At 39.1% G+C, this 20,359-nt stretch overlaps 1 protein-coding gene across 10 annotated transcripts in view; it reads right to left on the bottom strand.

The window, feature by feature from the left end:
• CUNH3orf67 (chromosome unknown C3orf67 homolog) overlaps positions 1-20,359 on the bottom strand; it is a 116,004-nt gene that overhangs the window by 60,394 nt on the left and 35,251 nt on the right. For 8 of the 10 annotated variants that reach the window (XM_019536742.1, XM_019536737.1, XM_019536746.1 and 5 more), the window contains 5 exons: positions 19,650-19,764; positions 15,159-15,315; positions 9,830-9,991; positions 2,290-2,426; positions 718-895 (listed from right to left, as the gene is read on the bottom strand). In XM_019536742.1, the coding sequence (XP_019392287.1) occupies positions 718-895; positions 2,290-2,426; positions 9,830-9,991; positions 15,159-15,315; positions 19,650-19,764 (749 nt within the window). The remainder of the gene's footprint in view (positions 1-717; positions 896-2,289; positions 2,427-9,829; positions 9,992-15,158; positions 15,316-19,649; positions 19,765-20,359) is intronic. The other 2 variants (XM_019536741.1, XM_019536747.1) reach the window with 1 other exon arrangement.

The following is a 20,359-nucleotide window of genomic DNA, read 5'->3' as shown; positions in this document are numbered from 1 at the left end:
GAGCCATGCACCTAGCCCATAAGGCTTGGGGTGCCTTGCAAGGCAACTACTTATAGCAGAACCCAGCAAGGGGTCTTAAGAACCCACAGGGTTTAGTGGAGTCTATCAGGACTGTGATTGCATAGCAATATGAGGGCAGCCTCCCTATCTATATCTTAACCAACAAGACATGGCAGGTGAGACTACAAAATGCCTGCAGGATGAAGCTGGCACAGTCATGGAGCCCTGGAGGCATCACGGCCATGCCAGTGTTGCTAACATATCTGTTAATATTAATCTCTTTCATTATGACTTAATGGTACTATCAGTTGGGGAGATAGTTGTTGCTTCTTCCTGTGCCATCCTATTTAAACATAAATATTATCAGTTAGCAATCTTGACAAATAATCATGACATTGGAGGTTGAGAGACTTACGTAAAAGCTACCTGCAGTTGGAAGTTGCAGCTCTAAGCAACAGGCTGATGTTACAGTTAACAGTCCATCCTTCTTTGCAAGCTGTTGGGCACAAACACCCTTTTTCAGGCATCCTTCTGGCCTGAAAGGGTGTTTGCCCAACAGCTTGCAAAGAACAATTTTTCCAGCTAATTAGTTGGTCCAAGAAAAGAGATCGCATCTACCCAAAGAACCTTGTTCACCTGTGTCCCTAGACCAACATGGCTACAACCAACACCCCATAACCAGTCAATCCTCGGGTATTCTTCCATGTGGATTCTTACCATTTTGACTTGCAGTTTGATTTGTTTGGTGAATGTTTTCTTTGTCTCCCTGATCTAAAGTTTCAGAGCATAGCGAGGGTGATGGTTCAGGCTGCTCAGTGTCCTGTAGCAATTTGCTTCCCTTTTCTAAGGTTGATTGTTGGCATGATCTATTACTTCGGCTCCCCACAGGTTTTATCTTTTAAAGGTAGGGGGAAGAGGGAAAGGAAAGAATTATTTAATAATATGCAATATAAATTACTCTAACAAACTACTGAAAAAACTAGTGAAACACTGATGATTTATTTTTCATCATAAATTTTCCACAGTAACTTTTTTGAGTGAAGGAAGACACTGAAGTGCCTATGTTGCCTCTCTTTGCCTTCTAACTGCTTTCCCTGATTATACACCCTGTGCCTGTACATTGGGAGAGGGGAAGGGGAAAAAATGAAAGTAGCGGAGGGCGCCAAGTCAGAATCCACTTTGGGTTAAGCCAACACAAGTTGATTCCCTTCCTCACATGTAGGAAGTTGATATTTCAAAAGCACATTGTCATTACTATGGACAGTAACAAGGTTAAAAAGTTTGGGGAGCTGCTTTTACAGTACAATTCCCTTAAATGGAGGTTCTCTTCTGTGTTTGTGCCTAAAATCTCTAGGGGCATAGCCTGTCTAGCTTAAATTCATTGTTGCTGGATGCCTGATTTTTGCAAGTCAACAGTTTATGGCAAGGAGGGACTGTATTCTGGAAAGTGCTGACAATGAAAGTTTGGGGAGCTGTAATTGCTAATTGGCTAAACACGAACTGGCAGCACGGTGTCAAAAATGTAATGCAATCTCTAGGTCTATGAAGGGAAACACTGAGTAGGAGTAAGGAGGTTATATTATCTCTGTATTTGTCACCAGCAAATGCACAACTGGAATATTATGCCTAGTTCTAGCTCCATAACTGGGGGGAGAAGGGGGATGGTGATGTGCTGAAGCAAGATCTGAGTCCCCAAAATAATTCAAAGATTAAGGAATTTTTTTCTTCAGTCTCAAAGATATTATTAGAATGTTCATTTTACAGAGTCACAAGGGTGACATAAGCAGTCTGTAAGTACCTACGTGGGGAAACGAGCACAATCATAAAGAGGGTTTTCCAATCTAGCAGACAAAGGTATAACAAGATCCAATAGCTAGAAGCTGAAGCTAGACATTCAGAACAGAAATATGTTGTAAACTTACAAATGAGGGTAACTAACCACTGTAGCAGCTTACCAAGACCTGTGTATTCATGATCACTGGGCACTTCAGAATCAAAACTGGTTCTTTGCCTAAAAGACAGGCTCTAGTTCAAATGGGAATTAATTTGGGGAAGCCTTGTTGTTTATGAAGGACAACATGTCAAACTAAAAGGTCTCAGCAATCTCCTCTGGCTTTATGATCTATGTGTCCCTTTCCCATGAGAATATTTGACAAGCATACTTGGAAAATACTTTGCTTTTGGTAAACTTACTACTTATCTGTAATCTGAACTATGCTGCTGGGTTTTTGGTTGTAGCTGTATTGGTTAATGACATGGGCAGGCAAATATTTTAGCCTTTCTTCTTACCTCTCCAGATGCCCTGGTACTAAGTCTTCTGCCAGAAGGTGGAGGTGGTCCAAGGACCTTGGATCCAAATGCAATGTGTGACACATCTTGAGTTTTACAGTGGCGGATACTGCCTTGTCCTCTATTAAGTAACTGGTCTATTTGCGAGGATTGATTGGGGGAGGAGGGAAAGAAGACGGATTTAAAAGAACTGACTTTAAATGATCATTATGCTTTAGACTGAGTGTAATTATAGGCAGAAAATATCACAGTATTTAAACAGAAAAAGAGGTCTTGAATTCTTCTATTACTCATTAGTCACTTAGAAATTATTTTTACAAAACATACAGGAAATAAATCCAAAAAATAGTTATATTTCTCTCTAACAACCCACAGAGATATAGATTCAGGGATTATTTTACTGCTAAAAAAATTCAGATGCATATGCCTTTTCTTTACCACCATATAATTTACCCACTTGAAGCAAAAAGCTCCTGGTCAATATGACATTTTTGAATTTAAAAGCTGTTTAATAACTGTGGTTATAGATATCATGTTTTCTCTACATGACAATGAAAGAATGACAACAGAACAGCTAAGTCTGAATCGGGCAGAAGAAACAGCTCAAATCAGTCAAGAATCAAAGTAAAACAGTAGTTAGTTAATCAACGTTTTAGTTACAAATCTGAAGTAACTGAAACAAGAATCACTTCTCTTTCCTTCTACCATCCAGAGACAGCTCAGTTTCTAGTGTTGCCCAGCAGTGCTATATACAGACCTGAGCAACTTCCCAGTTAATTTTTTAAATTCCATTTTTAATGAATCTCTAACTTTAAAAAAAAAAAAAAATCCCCCCCATGTTGACAATATTTTTAAACAGTTAAAATGCTGTCAGCTGAATAGCTGGTCAAAGCAGGAAAAAACAGATGGAAATTTTGAGTATCACCCTAGTGGTAACTGGCTACGCAGAGGCACACAGCTTCTCTTCAGAGAGTTATGGGCAAGAGGCTTTTTTTAAGGTTCTCCTAACATCATCTTATTACAATCTCTCCCGTCTAAGGATGATAAAGGTGGAGGACATCTTCATAACAAAATTACATGGCTCAAGAAAAAGCAATGCTAATAATGCAGTTTTATGGAAAAAGAGACACTTTTCTTCAATGTAAGTTGATAGCTATCTTCTGTCTTGAGATGCAAAATTTCTGTAAAACATCAGTGTTAAAGCAAAATATTCTAAAGTAGTCTAAAATTCATAACAAAGCTAGCTAAATGAAGTCAGATCTACCTGATTTTTATATTCAGTTAAATTTCTACGTTCATACATTCACCAGCACATGGCATAATTCACTGATAAATAAAACAAGAGAAGCCCTTGTATGCCATGAGCTTCTTGTTCTCCTTTTCCTTAGCTCATATTCAGTTGCTATTACCAGCTGCCATTTCAAAGATAACCCTTTCCAGTTTACATCAATTTCTTTAATTTGCTGACTGCTTTGGGATGCTGTCCACATACCAATTATAAAAGATGATTAACATAAAAATCTCCATTTATGATCACATGAATTAACTGCAATTAATTGCCTACATCAACACATACCAGTCACCTGCCATAATGAAAAACGTGTGTAGTTAACAAATAGATGTGATCAAAAATAATTTGGGCTTTGGCTAGTAAACAAGAAAAAAGTTTAGTGGACTGAAAAGAGAAGTTTTTAATTAAAAACTAACTTAAACTTATCAAAGCCGGCATGTGCAAAAAGGCCTATCTGAACTCTGAAAGGAGGAGCATCCAGAAGCACTCGTGTTACTTTCATAATACAAGGTTAAAAATAAAGATTAGATTAAACCTGTAGCTCAAGGCATTCCATTGTTTGCTAACTAGAGAAAATGAACTTTGGGCAAGTCAAGGATGTTACCACTAATTTATTTTGCCACATTACCAAGGGCTACAAGTCTTTGTAGTTAGATGGTAAAACCTGAGGGCTCTGTCTAATTGTCATCTTTTGAATAAACACTCACTTCTCTCTCCAGCTGCATCATTCTCATTATATTAGTCATTTAAAACTTATGGTTTCCCCCAAACCCACAGCCTGACCAAAAAAAACTGCTGTGGTTTTTTTTTTCCTTCTCAAATACTGTCACTGAGGTCAAACTCCAGCCTTCTCTGCTTTCGAACAATAAAATCCATTTGAAACTCTTTGCCACAACTCTGGCTTGACTGTATCTGGGACCAGAAAACACTACAAATATTATCTGTTTCTGAATATTATTCTCTGCTGTTCACATAACAATACTCACCTGTACTTGTTTAAACTTGTTTTTAATGCTTTTGTATTCATTTGATATTCCTGTGCTACTCTCATATCAAAACAAATGATAAAACTCCTATTAGTTTCAGTATCCTAGGATTGAGCCCTCAATTAGTGAAGAGCTGAATCAAAACAGGGCAAAAAGTTTAAAAAATTTACAAAAAGTATCAGACATCATCCATAAGATAACGGCAGGGGATTAAAAAGAGTTTCCTGAGTAAAATATGCAAAAGTTGGTTAAAATGAAAGGAGGAGGTGGGTGTTACTTTTCTTTTTTCTTTTTTTAAAAAAAGAAACTGTAAAAGCCTCCTTTCTCCCACACTATCAAAAGCATATCTGAGCAGTACAGACTTGCACTCAGTTACCACCTTTTCTGACATGTGAACTTTATTAGAAGAAGCAGAGAAAACAAATGGAACTAGTGAGCAGGAAGTCACGACTTGTTGGTCTCCTTCCCTGTGATTTTTAGTCCTTCCTGAAAAGATCCATTCTGTCAAAGCCACTAAACATGTGAAGTTAACGGAGATGTACTAAACTCGGGTAACAACTAACACCAGAAACAAAACCAACTTCACCAGGAAAGAAGTTCAACATCTGTTCCTTGGGCACTAGGAATAAGGATGCCTTAAGCTTCCCATTACCAGTAAGACCTACACCTGAGTACATATATGTGGGGTCTTTAGAAGCTGGAGGCCAAGTGCACCTAGCAGAAATGCTGCAACCTTCTAGTGTATTTGAAATCTTTCTCTTTAACTACCCAGCAGCCCTCCAGTTGGCTATAAAATCTAGTTTAAAGGCCTCGGAGAGAAATGTGGACTATGCCAAGAGAGTTGCAAGGGTCATCAGCGTGGCTGTCTAGCCACTGACTGACAGTGAGAAACCCTTCTAGGCTCTGTTGGGTAGAGATGAACTACAGACCACTTTCCAGCTGTATACAGAAGCTTCTCCTGTGGCCCAGCACCAAACTCAGAACACCAATAGCCCATGAGTTAATTCATCCTACTTGTATATGACACCCCTAATTTCCAAGATAGCCTTCCAACTGAGTCTGAACATAACAGCCAAGTACAAATAGAAGCAAAAGGCTTTGCCCAAGAACATACTCCTGTTGCAAAATGCCAGCAAGCAGAGATGACATACAGAACTGAGGCATTCAAAGAACTGACTCCTATTTTGGGCAGTGCTGCCACAGCCAGGTGACCTGGGATGGACACCCGAACTCTGGAGCCCCTGGAACTGCGAAAGATCCGATGACCGCACCTGGCCCTAGCATGGCTGGCTTCCTTGTTGGGGGGAAGTGAATGACAAGGACAGGGTTTCCTCACCTGTAAGGCTGCGATAGAAGTACTTACAAGCACCTCTCACAGGCAGGATGAACTGAGAGGATTTGGAAACAAGGGGCTGGACCATGAATAGGGAGAGGTTTGGCTGGCATCAGGATGCAGGCTTTGGAACTGCTGTTGTAACACATGTAGGTCATTCTGGACCAGGTTCATATTACAGCTACAAAACCTATTATGTTATTTGGTGGATGAAAAATTAATTCGGAAGATGTAAGAATAGGGAAAAAATCTGAGAGAAATGCAGGAAAAAAGTTCTGTAGAACGACATCTGAATGTGGGCATACTACATGCATGTTTGTCAAAAAGGCAACTTTTTTCTTCCTTAGAAGCAGCTAGATAACTTTCCAGGGGGTTTCAGTGTTGCAAATGGACTTTATTTTTTTTGGAAATAATGGATGAGTATGCAAAACTAGATTTACATATATAATATCAAAATTCATATTCATAAATATGCTACCAAGGAAGCATGTTTTCCTTCCATTTCAGTTTATTTAATTTATCCTATGAAAATATAACTATGGTTGAAGAAAAACAAAAGCAAGCAGTGAACTGGGTCCCTCCAGTATTTGAAACATGTATGCAGCATGAGAAAAAGGTTCTTGTTTTAAACTAGTTGGGCTATAGGCAGTTGTAGCACTGAGATAAAGCCAAGCAACATTAGTAGTATCATTAGTTTTGATACAGACATTTTTTCTGTATTTGTTTTAAGTAGATAAAGTATTTTTCCTGTTCTTCCATTCCTACAATTAAAAAGTGTAGGTCAAATGAAATATGGCTGCCCTTTCTTTGTATAAGTGAGGGTGGGGGGGAGGAAGTCTAATGCTCTCTGGAAATGAAAGCTCTCAGGCAAACTGAATACTAATTTTTCAGTAAATTACTGGTTTTGATTTGTGCTTAGTGGACCACTACATCCTGTCATTAGTGAGCTGAACTGCTCAATTTCCATAACCAGACTTGATATTGTGTTCAATTAAATTGAGGTCCCATTAATGAAAAAAAAATTACTTCCTACAGTCCTACATTGACTAACAGTCATTAGTTAATAGGGGCTGGGAATTGAAGGAATTAGCAGTGTAAATTTTTAGTCAAGTTAGACACAATGATTTACTGAATACATGCTGGTTTTATTAATTTCATTTAAAGGATTCAAAACACTACTGCTCCTGAACAGGTTACATTTCTATCTGTAATTCAAGAAAATTAATCCTACATAACAATTTATAAGCTGCAGCATGCTCTTAATTTTTGGAAACAATGTAAATATGTCCATGAACTAAACAGAATCTATGCAATATGCTTGTCAGTTCTTTTCTCATACTACACATCCATTCAGAAGTAAATGTTGTGATTTATGTGAACATAGTGTTGTGGCAATCAATATTATTCATATTCACTAGTGACTGTTCAAAGATCTTTTTAAGTTTCTACGTACTCAGTCTCAAAGCGATGAAGGTGCATGCCACCAAGGACCTAGTAGGAACAGTTCCTGAATGGAGACTCTTCCCTGTTTATATTCCACTTGAATAACATATGATCATGAGATTCATTGGAGAACGTTCTCCAATGAGAGTCCATCTTCACCACCTCACTAAGACACAGTGACGCATTACTTGTTAATTCATGGGCAGGCTCAACTATAACAGCTATCAAGAATTTTTAACTTGGGAATAAAAAGAATTAATTAATAGTTCAGTTACGAGTTCTCCAAATGCCCTTTTACTGCAATGCATCATGGTGTCCTTGAACTTTAAAGTAAAAAGATGCTTAAAATTCTTGGGGTAGTCTTGAATTTTTATTCAAACATTTAATTAAAAGTCTTGTAAAATTAAACTAGAACAGGCTGTCATGGGAAAAATGGAATAAAAATAATGAATAATTACAACTCTCTCAATCCTAAGTTATCTGAAATTATATTTTAAAATAAGCCCTGTTACCTTTTTGTTTATGTATATTTTTCACAGGCATATGATACTAAGATAATATTTTAATTCTTAATGACTGTATTTTGCGGCAGGTTTTTAATAAGGATATTTTTGTTGTTACCAAATCGTTTAGAAAGAGAAATAACTTTTGTAACAGGAAGTGAAGAGATGCGGAACATAGTCTTGGCGCTTGGTCTCTGCCAAGCCTCACCTTAACAGCACATAAAATGTTATGCGCATGTACCGTGTGGACACATAAATACAGAACCAGGCATGTCATGTGGGAACAGACCAATGGTTCAGCTAAAGCAGTGTCTGTCTCAGAGGGATGGCAGGGTAGCGTTGCACCTTGGGGCACCTAAGCCTTGGTTAAGTGCCCCCACCACCACTTTGAGGCATGGGACACTGAATATATGTGATGCTGTATTCATGTCACGTGTGACACTGCAGGTGCTTTACTTAGAGCTCAGAGAGCCACTCTAATTAAAGCACCCCCCACCCCCCGCCCCAGAGCATGTGTATAGATGCCCTTAAGAGACTACCTGGTTCAGACAGGCCTATGCTTTTGCAGGCAAGTGTCTCTGACAATGACTAAAACCAGGATTTTCAAACCACAGGGCAAGAACCCTGCAGTAAAGACTTGCAGAGATGCTTGCAAAGCAGATTGTTCATCCTCAGCTCAAGAGAGACTGGCAAAATCTTTAAGCATGCAGCTTAATACCCCTCCCCAAATTTCTGCTGTCGTGAAATAACTCTGGATATTGTTGGCCTCTATACAAATATTCAACCTCTTGGAATCTTAAGCTCAGTTTAATCACATGGGTCAATTATTTCCTTCTAACAGTTTTTGTAGTAGAAGTTATAACTTAGAGGTGCTAATTTAAAGGTGCTCCCAAACAGAAGACTGAGGAATGTGGAAATTGGGAGATGGACCCTTATTAGGGAGTTCTTTAGTCAGCGAGTTGGGGTCTACAGAGGTAGCTCTTAGCCTTTGTATGCCTGTATTTACTGAATCCAGTGATGACTACAGGTTTTTCCACCAATTTAACTAAATATCCCTTGCTTTGTTCTGCTTTTCAAGATGGAAAGAACAGAAAGTCTTGATTTACTTCTCTGTATCAGTATATAGCATCCCTATATCCCTTTTGTGAATTGAGTGGCACCCTGATTCAAAAACTAATTTATTTAGTATACTACTAACCTGCTTGAAGGAAGAGGCACAGTTGGCAGGGAAGAACCCACACCTGCAGTGAAGAGGAATGAGACTGCACTTATCTTGCTTATCTCCCTTCTCCCTGAGTCTCCTTCAAAGACTGTCACCCTAGGGTGCTGTGGCACCCCAGTTGAGAATCACTGTTCTATACCATTCATTATTATATACACTTTTCAATGGTAAGCAATGCAAAGCATTTCAGGCTATAAGAGTAGCTTCCCTCCCCACTCCCTCCTGCCTGCCCTGATGCCTTCTGATTCCTGCTTGGGCACCATGCAGCTTCCCATCCCCACTTCCCTGCCAGACTGTGCCTCCCCTGAGCTAAAGGATAACTGGTGGGCTAACCAGTTATCACTACACTTTATCGGTTAAACAATTGATCCTTTAAATTTTCACATTCCTATGATGGTTACAGCCTTTCGGATCATGAGCTCCCTGATGTTATTCTGTTTTAAATACCCATGTACATTTTTAAAATTGCAGCACCGGATGCACGAACATGAGAATTTGCATCTCCAAGGCTGTACTTAGGTATGTTTTTATTGTTGTATTTCAGAGGTTTGCAGCCACGTGGTCAAGACCACGTACTGGTCCTTGCATCTACAAAATGCAGGCACATTTTTCCACGCACAATTTTAAGCAAGTGCAAGTGAAGTCAAAGGTAATGAAACTGGACTCCTAGTTTTATAGGAAACATGAGGTGTATCTGTTTAGCTGTATGAACACTATATTACAGTAGGTCCCACAGAAAACTGTTTCAGTATGACAGCCTACCTGATTCTGATGAAGTTAAGGGATGACTTCCAAATCTTGTTTCTGGTTGGCGAAGTTTACTCATGTTCAGCAGCTGTATAACTTGTGGCACATCTTGATTTAATTGGCAGGCTCGAGGAATGACATCAGTGGGTTCATTAGCTGTGAATAACCCATGCATCTCTAAAATTAAAGGCAAAGATGTTTAAGCCCAAAATGTAAACTATTATTAAACTGACAAGTCTGCAAATGACTGGGCTAACTATGCACTGTGTTTATTACTTTGAAAATTAGGCTTAAATTGGAATACTTCATTGTTCTCATTTTCAGCTAGGCTGAGCGTGCAAAGTTGTATTGAAATCAGTGGTAGCAGTAGGTAAAGGAAGAATTACTGAAGAAGCAAATAACTGAGGCCTAATAATACTAGGGACCTCCACTATTCAATCTTGGCTTTGGTGTTCAGAAAAAGTGCAGTAATTTGTTTGTTTGCTTTAAAAATAAGAGTGTTCAAAGCATGAGGCAAGGTTCTCTTGCATCTTCAAACTATGTCAATCTACATTGTATTACAGATTCTAAGCATCAGACTTTCAGACCCTGATTAACTGGGTCTGCTTTTTCTTTTTACCTTTTGCTCAATTTCAGTTGCTTCTCTGGTGTAGTGCTCAAAGATTTTGAAGCTCTAACAAGCCACCCTCTGCATCATCCATGTTGTCCTATAATGTAGCTTCATTTAAAGGGAATCACAGTACTTGCAAAGGGAAACTGCAGGTTAAAAATGGAGTCAGGTGTTTCATACTCTGCATTGTTTTCATAGTCTCAAAGTCAAATAGTCAATAGTGCTATAGTGACATAGCATCATGTGTAGATGCGCCCTTAATCACATATACCAACATTACAAATTTAATTTATAAACCCAATTCTTTGTTAGCTGTTGATGACATCAACACATTACTAAGTGGTACAAAACCAAAGTCTTGTAGATTCTAGTACTACTGAAGCTTGACTTCCTATCACAGGTTACTAACTCGTCCAGTAAGTTTTGCCTCAAGCTGATCATTTTTGTATGAACTGGAGCATATTTTTAAAGATTCATTTAAGAATTTTAAGCATTAGAGAATCAACTATATTGCTAAGTAAGTTGACTGCAATGGCTGATTACTCTCTCCACCTTATTTCTAGCCTGAATTTGCCTAGTTTCAGTTTCAAGCTTTGGATCCGATTTCTCCTTTTCCTGCTAGACTAAAGTGCAGTTAACCATTAAAATCTCTCTCTTTTGAAGAGACTGATCAAGTCACCTCTTAACCTTCTCTTGCATTACCTACATGAACTGAATTTTCTAAGTCTCTCTCTATAGTGCAAATTTTCCAGATATTGAATCATTCTTGCAGTGTTAAGAAAAAAACCCTTCACATTTTTGATAAGATAGAATCAAACTAAGTCATATTAGCCTAGTTTCCATAAGCAGCATGTGAGCAAGGAAAAAATCAAATCATATGGATAAAGGAAGAAGAATCCAGCAGTAAACTGTAGGTGCACTTGTCATCTTTAACTAAAAAGGTATCTTCCTACAACCTAGTTTAATAAAGTGAAATACTAAAACAAGAGTGGGAATGAACTTCAGCCTCTAGAGAAATATTCTTAAATCTTTGCAATATGGAATCTACTTATTCACCTAATACTGGACTTCAAAGATCCCTATCAGGTTTCAACCTTCCTTTTCTAATCCTGATTAAGCAAACACAAAGCGGTTTCTTGTTTTATACTTAAACCATAAACCCTTTGGGAAAGGGACCATATTTTTCTTACAGGCTCAGACAAGGAATAGCACAACTGGACTCTGGTTTTCATACAAAAAAAGTGCTAAAACAACAAATGCATCAAGATGGTTAAATGAGAAAGCAGTTCTCACTGCTTGAAGATGCATAAAAAAATCATTTCAGACAGATTAGGGTAGAAACTAGAGATTAGACCTAAAAATGTAGTGATATAATGAAAAACTGTCAGCATATTAAAATATTTCTTTCCCTTTCACCTAATTGCTTTTGCATGGAAAATAACTTCCCAGGTGCTAATATGAAAGAAGATGACTCTGAACCTGGAAACAAGAATAACCACTGAACATGCACACAGAGTTAGCACCTCAGCAGATATAAATCATCTTAACTTCAGCACTTTCACTGGACTTAAATTAATTTAAGCCAGCTGAATATCTGGTCCCTGCTTTTCTTAGATAACAAGCCAACTTTGATCAAAATTATTAAAAGTTAATTGAAAGTTTATAAATAATAATAATTATTGTTAATCTATAATTGAGAATATAGTATGGGGCTATTTTAATGCAACTAAACCCTGGGCAGTTTCCTAATTGTAACATTTCTCTAGATAAGGAAAATTCATAATTGCACAGAAAATATTAATGCCCACCAGCTGTGTAATAATCACAGAATGTGATAATCCAAAATGCAACACAGTGCCATGCATGCAATTTATTAAAACTGTCTACTCATTCCATTGCCCACATCACACTTTGAATTTTGCAGCTTATTTAGGACACTTTTGCACTGACTTAAAAACTGGAGAATGGAAAGGAGAAACAACATATAGTGCTAGTATGGAACTAAGTTAAAACCAGTTAAGTACCTTTAGCATCATATGTACTAATTGAGACCACACTGGACTTTCTGATTTGGTTCATGATTAATTCTGCAAAGAATAATTTGTTCTAAAAACTTTATCACAAAAAAAATGTGAAGTAGCTTCATAGTGTCACGTTCCTTTATACAGAAGATGAATTCACTACAACCTACCACGAATCCACACTGAAAACACAATATTCTAACAGCCAATTAATTATTTCGTAGGCACTTGCTATCTAACCTAAAATACTAAACAAAGATGGAAAAATTTATCCTGAGCCAGCTTTGAGTCAACATTTGAAGAATCCACAGTCACGTCAGTTGAAATAAGGACATTGCCAATTGTCTTTTTTCTCAGTACCCCCTTTCAGCTGTCAGCGTCAGAAGCCACTCAGCGAAGGTTTGAATATGACAGACGTAATTCCAGACGGACATAGCAGCTAACAGATACTGAAAGGGATACTTGCACATGCCGCATTGGTCTGTGAAGTAAACAGCAGTCCTTCAAAACAGAATCTTTTACAAACTTAAATAACCTGGATACAACAGCACCAAGCAGAATGCTTCTCTGATGTCTTTTTGGACAATTAAGAATAGCTTGGATTGGAACACTGCGTGCAATCAATGTGATAATACATAAAATGGTAGTTTAAGTCATGGGCAGACACATTCTTTAGAAAAACCTCTCTATCAGTCTACATGGTTCCAAAATAAATGTAATTACTGCCAGTTATGTATAATCACAATCTCTTCACAATTTGGGCCACGTGAATGCTGACACTGTTTCCTCTATTGAGCTTCAGTGGCCACTACTCACATACAAGAGACTGTACCAGATCACTTTGAAAAGCACAAAATCAGGTTAGGTACCCAGGGAGTTGGGTGCTTTCAGGCACTTTAAAATCCTCTGCCACCCCTAATGTTCAGGGCCTTTTCTTCCTGCTTCCACTACCCTGTCCAAGCTACCTACTTAGTGTCTCCCTTGATGTTCCTCACCTGCTGCCATGCGTTTTCTCCCTGTGCTGCAAGATGCATTGGGAGAACTTTTCAAGTACATCTACTGGGTACTCCCTCTGTTCAGACTGCTCTTGAAAATATGCTAGTAAGTTTTGTGTGACATCTTTCAAAGTTAATCCTTGAGGCATTCATGCTACCTAAATTGATAAGAAAATCCCCAACTCTATATGCTGGTTTTGGAACTTGTCATCCTGTTACTATGTTCATCACATGTCCAATTTACTCTGTAATTTTGTCTAACGAGAACCATGGCTCCCTCTACACTTTTTGCAAGGCTCAGTAAATATTTAGAAAAAGTTTTTAATAATAATTAAATTAACCAATTATGCACTGACCAAGATGGGGCATTTTGGGCTTAGCGATCCTGCAACATCCAAGAGGGGCCACTGCAACAAGGGTGACAGCTGTACTAGCCTTCATGAAAGGCTTAAAACGGGCTCTGGGCAGCCTCCAGATTGAACCCTGTCTGCAGAATCAGTAAACTCTCAATGTTCTCCAGATTTCCTGGGACACAGGGAAGGGAAGGGAAGGTCATTTCAAACTCTTGGTTTCTAATTTCCACAGCTGCAAAATTGCTGCAGTATTACTTTCAACAGACCTGGACCATGCTGCAGATAAGCCTGCTAGCAACTGTGAGGGGCACAGAGACTATAGGCACATACAGACTATAGAGACTACAGGGGCATGATATCTATGACAACATGATGGGGTTAGTTCCCTTTTCTTATCGTCTTGCCCCTGTGAATATGTCTGGTTATTTAAAGAAGGAAGCCTCCATCACTGGTTAATGCTCCAATCACTGCACTGAATTTGGGAACTGATAAAATATAGCTTATTTGATTGTTTGCATCTTCTTCTAGACTATTCTGTGGAATCTGTTTCTGTGCCAAAATAATCCCAGGCATTCTAACCTAAAAGCGGTTTGATGAAGCTGATGCTCTATAGCAGGGGTTGGCAACCTACGGCTTACAGGCTGGGTCTGTCCTTCCAGGTGACCACATCCATGGAGCCCTTGGAGTCAGGACAGTAGTGGCATTTGCTCCCCGCCCCTCCCAGGATGGGGCACAGTAGTGGTGGGTGACAGGCACCACTGCCGATCCAGAGGGGACACCTGTAGGTCCCTTCCACCTGCTGCAGTGCAACTCCTTGTAGCAAGTCCCTCTTCTTAACCTTGCACTCCTCTGCCCCCAACTATTTTTATGTGGCTTCACTTGTGCTGCCCTTTACCCTTTTACTGGTTTTGTTACCACTGGTTTCACTGTTGGCAGCAGTCAATGACAACAGGCAAGAGGAGCAGCTGGGGAAGCTTCAACAGAGGGGGACAAGAGCAAGACAGCAGCTCCCAGCTCAAAGCAGGGAAGGCTGGGGCTGTGGCAGCAGGCAGTTTGGGCACTACAGAGAGTTATGCCTTTAGAGCGGCATCCAGAAAAGCAGTGGCAGTGCCACTTGCCAGGGTGCAAGCAGCAGCTCGCCTTCAGACCCAGCTGCCTTAAAGGTTGCCAACCTCTAGTCTACAGAGCTACATATACAAGCATTTATCTGATGTAATATATACTCCAAGAATAGATAGGTATAGCCTATACTCCATTTTTCAAGAAAGCCTTGAAATGTTTAATCCAAAGACTGATCCAAGAAGCTTTTGATTCTGTAACAGGAAAATTAATGACAGCACTGCAGGATATTATCTATAAACATACCATCCCCTTCAGCTGTATCTTGAGGCTTTGATTTTAAAGTGAAGATCTTTCTGAGTTTACAATTAGCTGAGATAATGATTCCATCCAAAGACTGGAAGACAGCGCCTTTGAATATTTCACCGGTGAATGCTACTAAGTCAATACACAGATTACACCACTAGAAAAGAGAAACAAAACATTTTTAGTTCAATTCTTAAATTATTGCACTACAGTGATAACGTTTAACTCGCTACTATTCAAAACTGTGGTATGGGATTAGTCACTGGCAGTTTTCTGTTATGCCATTGTGTTTTGCTATTTAAAAATATTATCTCAGTTATTATTGTTGTATTTGTACCTACAATAATCATTATATCCAGAAATCAATATCTGCACATCTAAACTGATGACTGCATACTCAAATAAGCACTAATATCTGGCATATCCACGCAGAACGGTTTTATAGCTATTAACTAAAGGAAACAGTTAAACAAAATTGTTAACTGCTAGTGCTTTGATAAATATTTTTTCCTTTCAACATTACTTTATTTTTTTTTAACTTCACTTCAGTGCCTCAGTATTTCTGCAGACTATGCTGAAATGCTGTTTGATAACTTCTACTAATACAGCTCCAGGTACTGACCTCTCAATCTTTCTTCCAAGCAATGACATTATAAGGGCCTTAGGTGCTTTAGGAAATTATCCGGTTTAAACAATTTTTTAACTACTGAACTGCTAACTTGATGCCAACCAAGTTTGCTAGAAAGATACCAGAAGTATAGCAGATAATCATGGTTAAACTACAGGTAGAAAACATGTCACATATGACCTGCTCTTGTCCAAGGTTGTCAGCAAAGTTGAGAATATCATCATGACCAGATGGTTAAAATTACTGTTTAAATACAATTTCTTATACAGACAAAGCCTAAAGGACGATTTTCCCAGTAGGGTCATAAAACATTGTGACAAAAATTGTATAGTATCACTGCACTAAATGTTCTTATATTGTTCCAATAGTTTCTGCACCTGTCAGTTTTGATTTTATTCTAGCAGGTTGACATCTGCATGAGGCTCATTTTTGTATAGTATTGATAGATAAGTAGCTGAAAATTTTTCTTGTGTGGAATATAATACAAATCAGTATTCTCCTAGAAAATACAAGGGGAAAAAGAATCTATTATAAAAAATACCAGTTTCTAAATGTCAAATGTAAAACCTTATTGGGGGAGGGGAGGCAGTAGAAATCAGGTGCACACTTTAAATCTACTCCCAGCCAACCTTAGATGAAAATGGCATCCATTATTGTTCAGCCCCTAATTCTGGAAGTTCAAAAAGGTAAGGAATACTTATTATGAATAAACTATGCAATGGAACAGAAATGCAAATTTTAATCATAACTGACATTTCTAAGTCTACTGCTGGAGAAGTTATCTTGCTCAAAAAATGGCATCACTTATAAAACTGCAGTAGAGCAATCAACATGTAAGAATACAAACCATGCTCCACCTGGCTTTCCTGAATAACAAGAGATGTATTTGGAAACAGCACTGAACTACGCACAACAAATATTCCCCTAGTTATACAAGACTAGCATGCTTATAGAAATACTGATTTTACACTGAAGAGAGGAGCCACCAGTAATTATCAACATGTTCATAGACATACAATCTTAGATGTGCAGAAATATTAATTTTGATCAGAAAGAACAACAAAGCTTCTACCAAGATGTACAATAAAAAGCTGGACAGCCAACAAACTAAAAACATAGTTACATATTCAGTGTCCAAAGAATTTAGACCTAACCTTAAGATACAGATGCTGTTCAAGGATTAAAGTTATTAAAACATTTTCTCATTATAACTGATCAGAATGTTTAGTCAGATTTCTGATGAATGATTTATTTTCTGAATTAAACCTTATAACTGAAGTTCATATTCTGATTGATCTTAATTTATTGTCCATTAATGCATACTTTAGTTCTGAAACATTATTGTTAGCCTGACACCAAGGCCAACTAATTGAAACTATATTGAAGAAAAAAAATTTATTTCAATGGATCTTGAATTAATAACTACTTCAAGGGTATGGCCTGATGCATATTCATTTTTAAATAACAGTTCTCGTAAAAGTAGAAAAACTCATGGAATTTAAAAGTACAAAGTTAATACAACTGCCTTCAACTAAACTATTTTAAAATAACCCTTAATAAATTTTTGAATTTGTGAAATATTTTCTCTGATATCTGGCCTTATATCTGTGAAATATATAAAGCTGTGAAGTATCCTATGAATGTTATGTATTTGTGCAGTGTATACATACTCCTAAACAATTTTAGTAAACTCACTCATCTCATCTTCAGATACTTCTATAAGTGGCAGCAGTATTTGACACGACTGATTCTCTATGAGGTGCCCACTAACTACTCAGATTTCTGTTCTACTAAATGCTTATCATATGATGTGGTGAAATTCTAAAGAGTGGAGGTTGATTTTTATTCTATTATTTTGAAACAAGTCATTTTCATGCTTTTTAGAGTCGGCAAAAAAAACCCCACGAGGTGGCTGAAAAGGGTTACTGGCCCTGAACTCCATTAAAGGAGACAAAGGTTTAGGAGAGGATGGGAAGTTCAAGGACTGCAAGGGAGGAGAATTGGAGAGATGGAGTTTGGTCATGAGTGATACTAAGACTAGAAAGACCGCAGGAGTTCAAAATTTATCAGGACAGAAGGGTCAAGATGATACAAGAGAAAAAACCCGATACAGAGGCTGTGGGTTTATATAGGTAGATGAGCAGTAGCCAGAGAGAACAGCAAGTGGGAAGTGACATGATGCGTTTGAATAGAAAGAGTAACAGAATAAACGGAGTGTAGCAGAATAGGAAGCAGCAGAGATCTGTTACAACAGACAGAAAACGCCAACTATACCACAGCTCTGCGGCCACCTCGGCTTTGGCTGTCACTCAGGCTGGAGGCAGGGATGAAGGCAGTCATGCAGTTGGAGTCTGAGGAATATTATGCTCCATTCCCCAAATCATGCAACCTGCCATGCCACACACAACTGGGGAGTGGTGGGCACCTGGAAATAGGGGGTACCTACAAGTGGGGAGCAGAAAGTTCCCAGCTCTTGAGCTTCACCCCCCACACACCTGAAAACAGCAACTGGGGAACTGGGAGCTCCCCTCACTCTAGGTGCCACTTCCACAGGTATCTGGGTCTCAGCTGCACGCCCACTTTAAAAAGGTCCAGAGTGCCATGAGCCCAACATCAGGAAGCCTTTCCCTAGTGCTGGGTTTACAGAGCTCTGGACCTTTAAAATGTGTGTGTGGAGGTGGGACCCCTGAATGAATGTCCATGCACTTTTTTATGTTCCCAAGCGCAGTAATCTTGGCATCGGGGAGGTGCTTCTCAGTGTCAGGCTCACTGTGCCCCAAGAGCATGGCTGGGGATGGGGGAGCTCTCACCTCCCTTGCTGCATAATGCTGGCTTAAAGAAGTGCCTGCACAAGCAGTGTGGGGTAGAAACAGCTCCCTCACCCCCAGCTGCTCATCCTGGGCATCTTTTTAAAGGGACATGTGCAGCTGGGGATGGAAAAAGCTCCCCTCTCCCCTGCTGCTCCTATCAGGCACCTCTTTAAACCAGCACATGCAACAGGCTAGAAGCAGCTCCCCCATCCCTAGCTGTACACCCAGCATCCTCTGGGGGATAGCTGGGTTCGGGACCTGGAGCTGCCTCCAACCTGATCCTGCCAATTGGGCAAGGGGCAGCTTTGTCCTGAACCCTGCAGATACCCCATGCTGGACCCTGATGCTCATTTGAGCATCAGGATTCAGGACCAGGCAGCCCTAGTCCTGGTTCAGATCCAAGCTGTCCCTGCCTGATCCTCAGGATCAGTGAGTGTCACACTCCAGAGCTGCACCATGCCTTGAGGCTTGCCAGGGTCTGGCACTTTAAAGAAATGTAACGATTGGGGGCTGCAGGGCAAGGCTCTTGAAGGTGTCAGTCCTGGCAAGCCTGCATCCTGATGCTGACAATTAGCTTACAGTTGTCATCAGGATGATGGGGCATGTCACATATTCAATTTACGGCACCATGCTAACCTGCCACAAAGATGTTCACATATTTTTTGAGTTATATCTGTGTGGCTGGTTGGCCGTGTTATGGCTCCATAAATTTGAATGTGTGGTCAGTTGCTGTTTATGGCATGATTAACATGTTAATTGCTCCAGAAATACAATGTGTGCCAGGAGCCTCAGATCTGTGTGCAAAGGTAGCTTGGGCTACTTGCTACTGAGCAGCTTGTCTGTCACTCAGTGCGGGGGGAGTTCAATGAACACACACACATACATGCGCACACACACACAACATGATACATGTCTCCTCAACAATATCTTGAGGAAGTTGCAACCATTAATATGACACCAATCTTAATAAAATAGATTTACATATGTATATGTATTCCAATACAAACAAACAGAGTTAAACTGCACATTAAGTAACATTCTTAAAATACCTACTATTTTGCGCTTGATCATAAAAAGAGGAATTTTTGCATGCAGAGGAGTTATAGACAACTCTTTCTGGACTGTTGATAAATACAATCTTCTTTTAGTATTTCCTAAATCAGTTACTCTGTAAAAGAGAAAGTGGGGGGTGTTAGAAGAGATGGATCTTTGTCAATTCAATAACCCACTATCTTTGGGCAACTACAGAAAACTATTATTCATATGCAGAACCTTTATATCAGCAATAGCAAATGGGGAATTTAAGAATTACTTCTTTTACAAGATAAGTAATGAGATTTCTTGCTCAAATCCAAACTTGGTGGCTACAAGCCTGCATATATAAAATCACTTTACATGCTAATTCTATTTCAATGCTCTACACTCTTCACTCGAGTTTCACAGCCCTTCAGCCTATGAAAGAATTCAATTTGTATGCATTGAGAAGCCACTAGCCTTTAATAATCATGCTTGTTACTGCCCCTTAAGCTTGTGTTATTTTGGGACACGCTGTCACCTACTAAATAGAAAAACATTATGGGCCGCCTTTTCCTAAAAATGCACCTGTCATTTTATATAGACTCTTTGTCAACTTAAGGATAGACACAAAACACTGACTGTCGGTTTCACTTCCTAAGCACATATCTCCAAATGTGAATTATAATATACAAGTTTATTGTTCACAATTCAGGTCATCTTCTAGTGACACCAAGGACACTGAATCC

The sequence above is a fragment of the Crocodylus porosus genome, unplaced genomic scaffold, assembly GCF_001723895.1.
Source record: "Crocodylus porosus isolate Cpor-Errol unplaced genomic scaffold, CroPor_comp1, whole genome shotgun sequence".
Lineage (NCBI taxonomy): Eukaryota > Metazoa > Chordata > Crocodylia > Crocodylidae > Crocodylus > Crocodylus porosus.
This window is presented reverse-complemented; position numbering and strand designations above follow the sequence as displayed.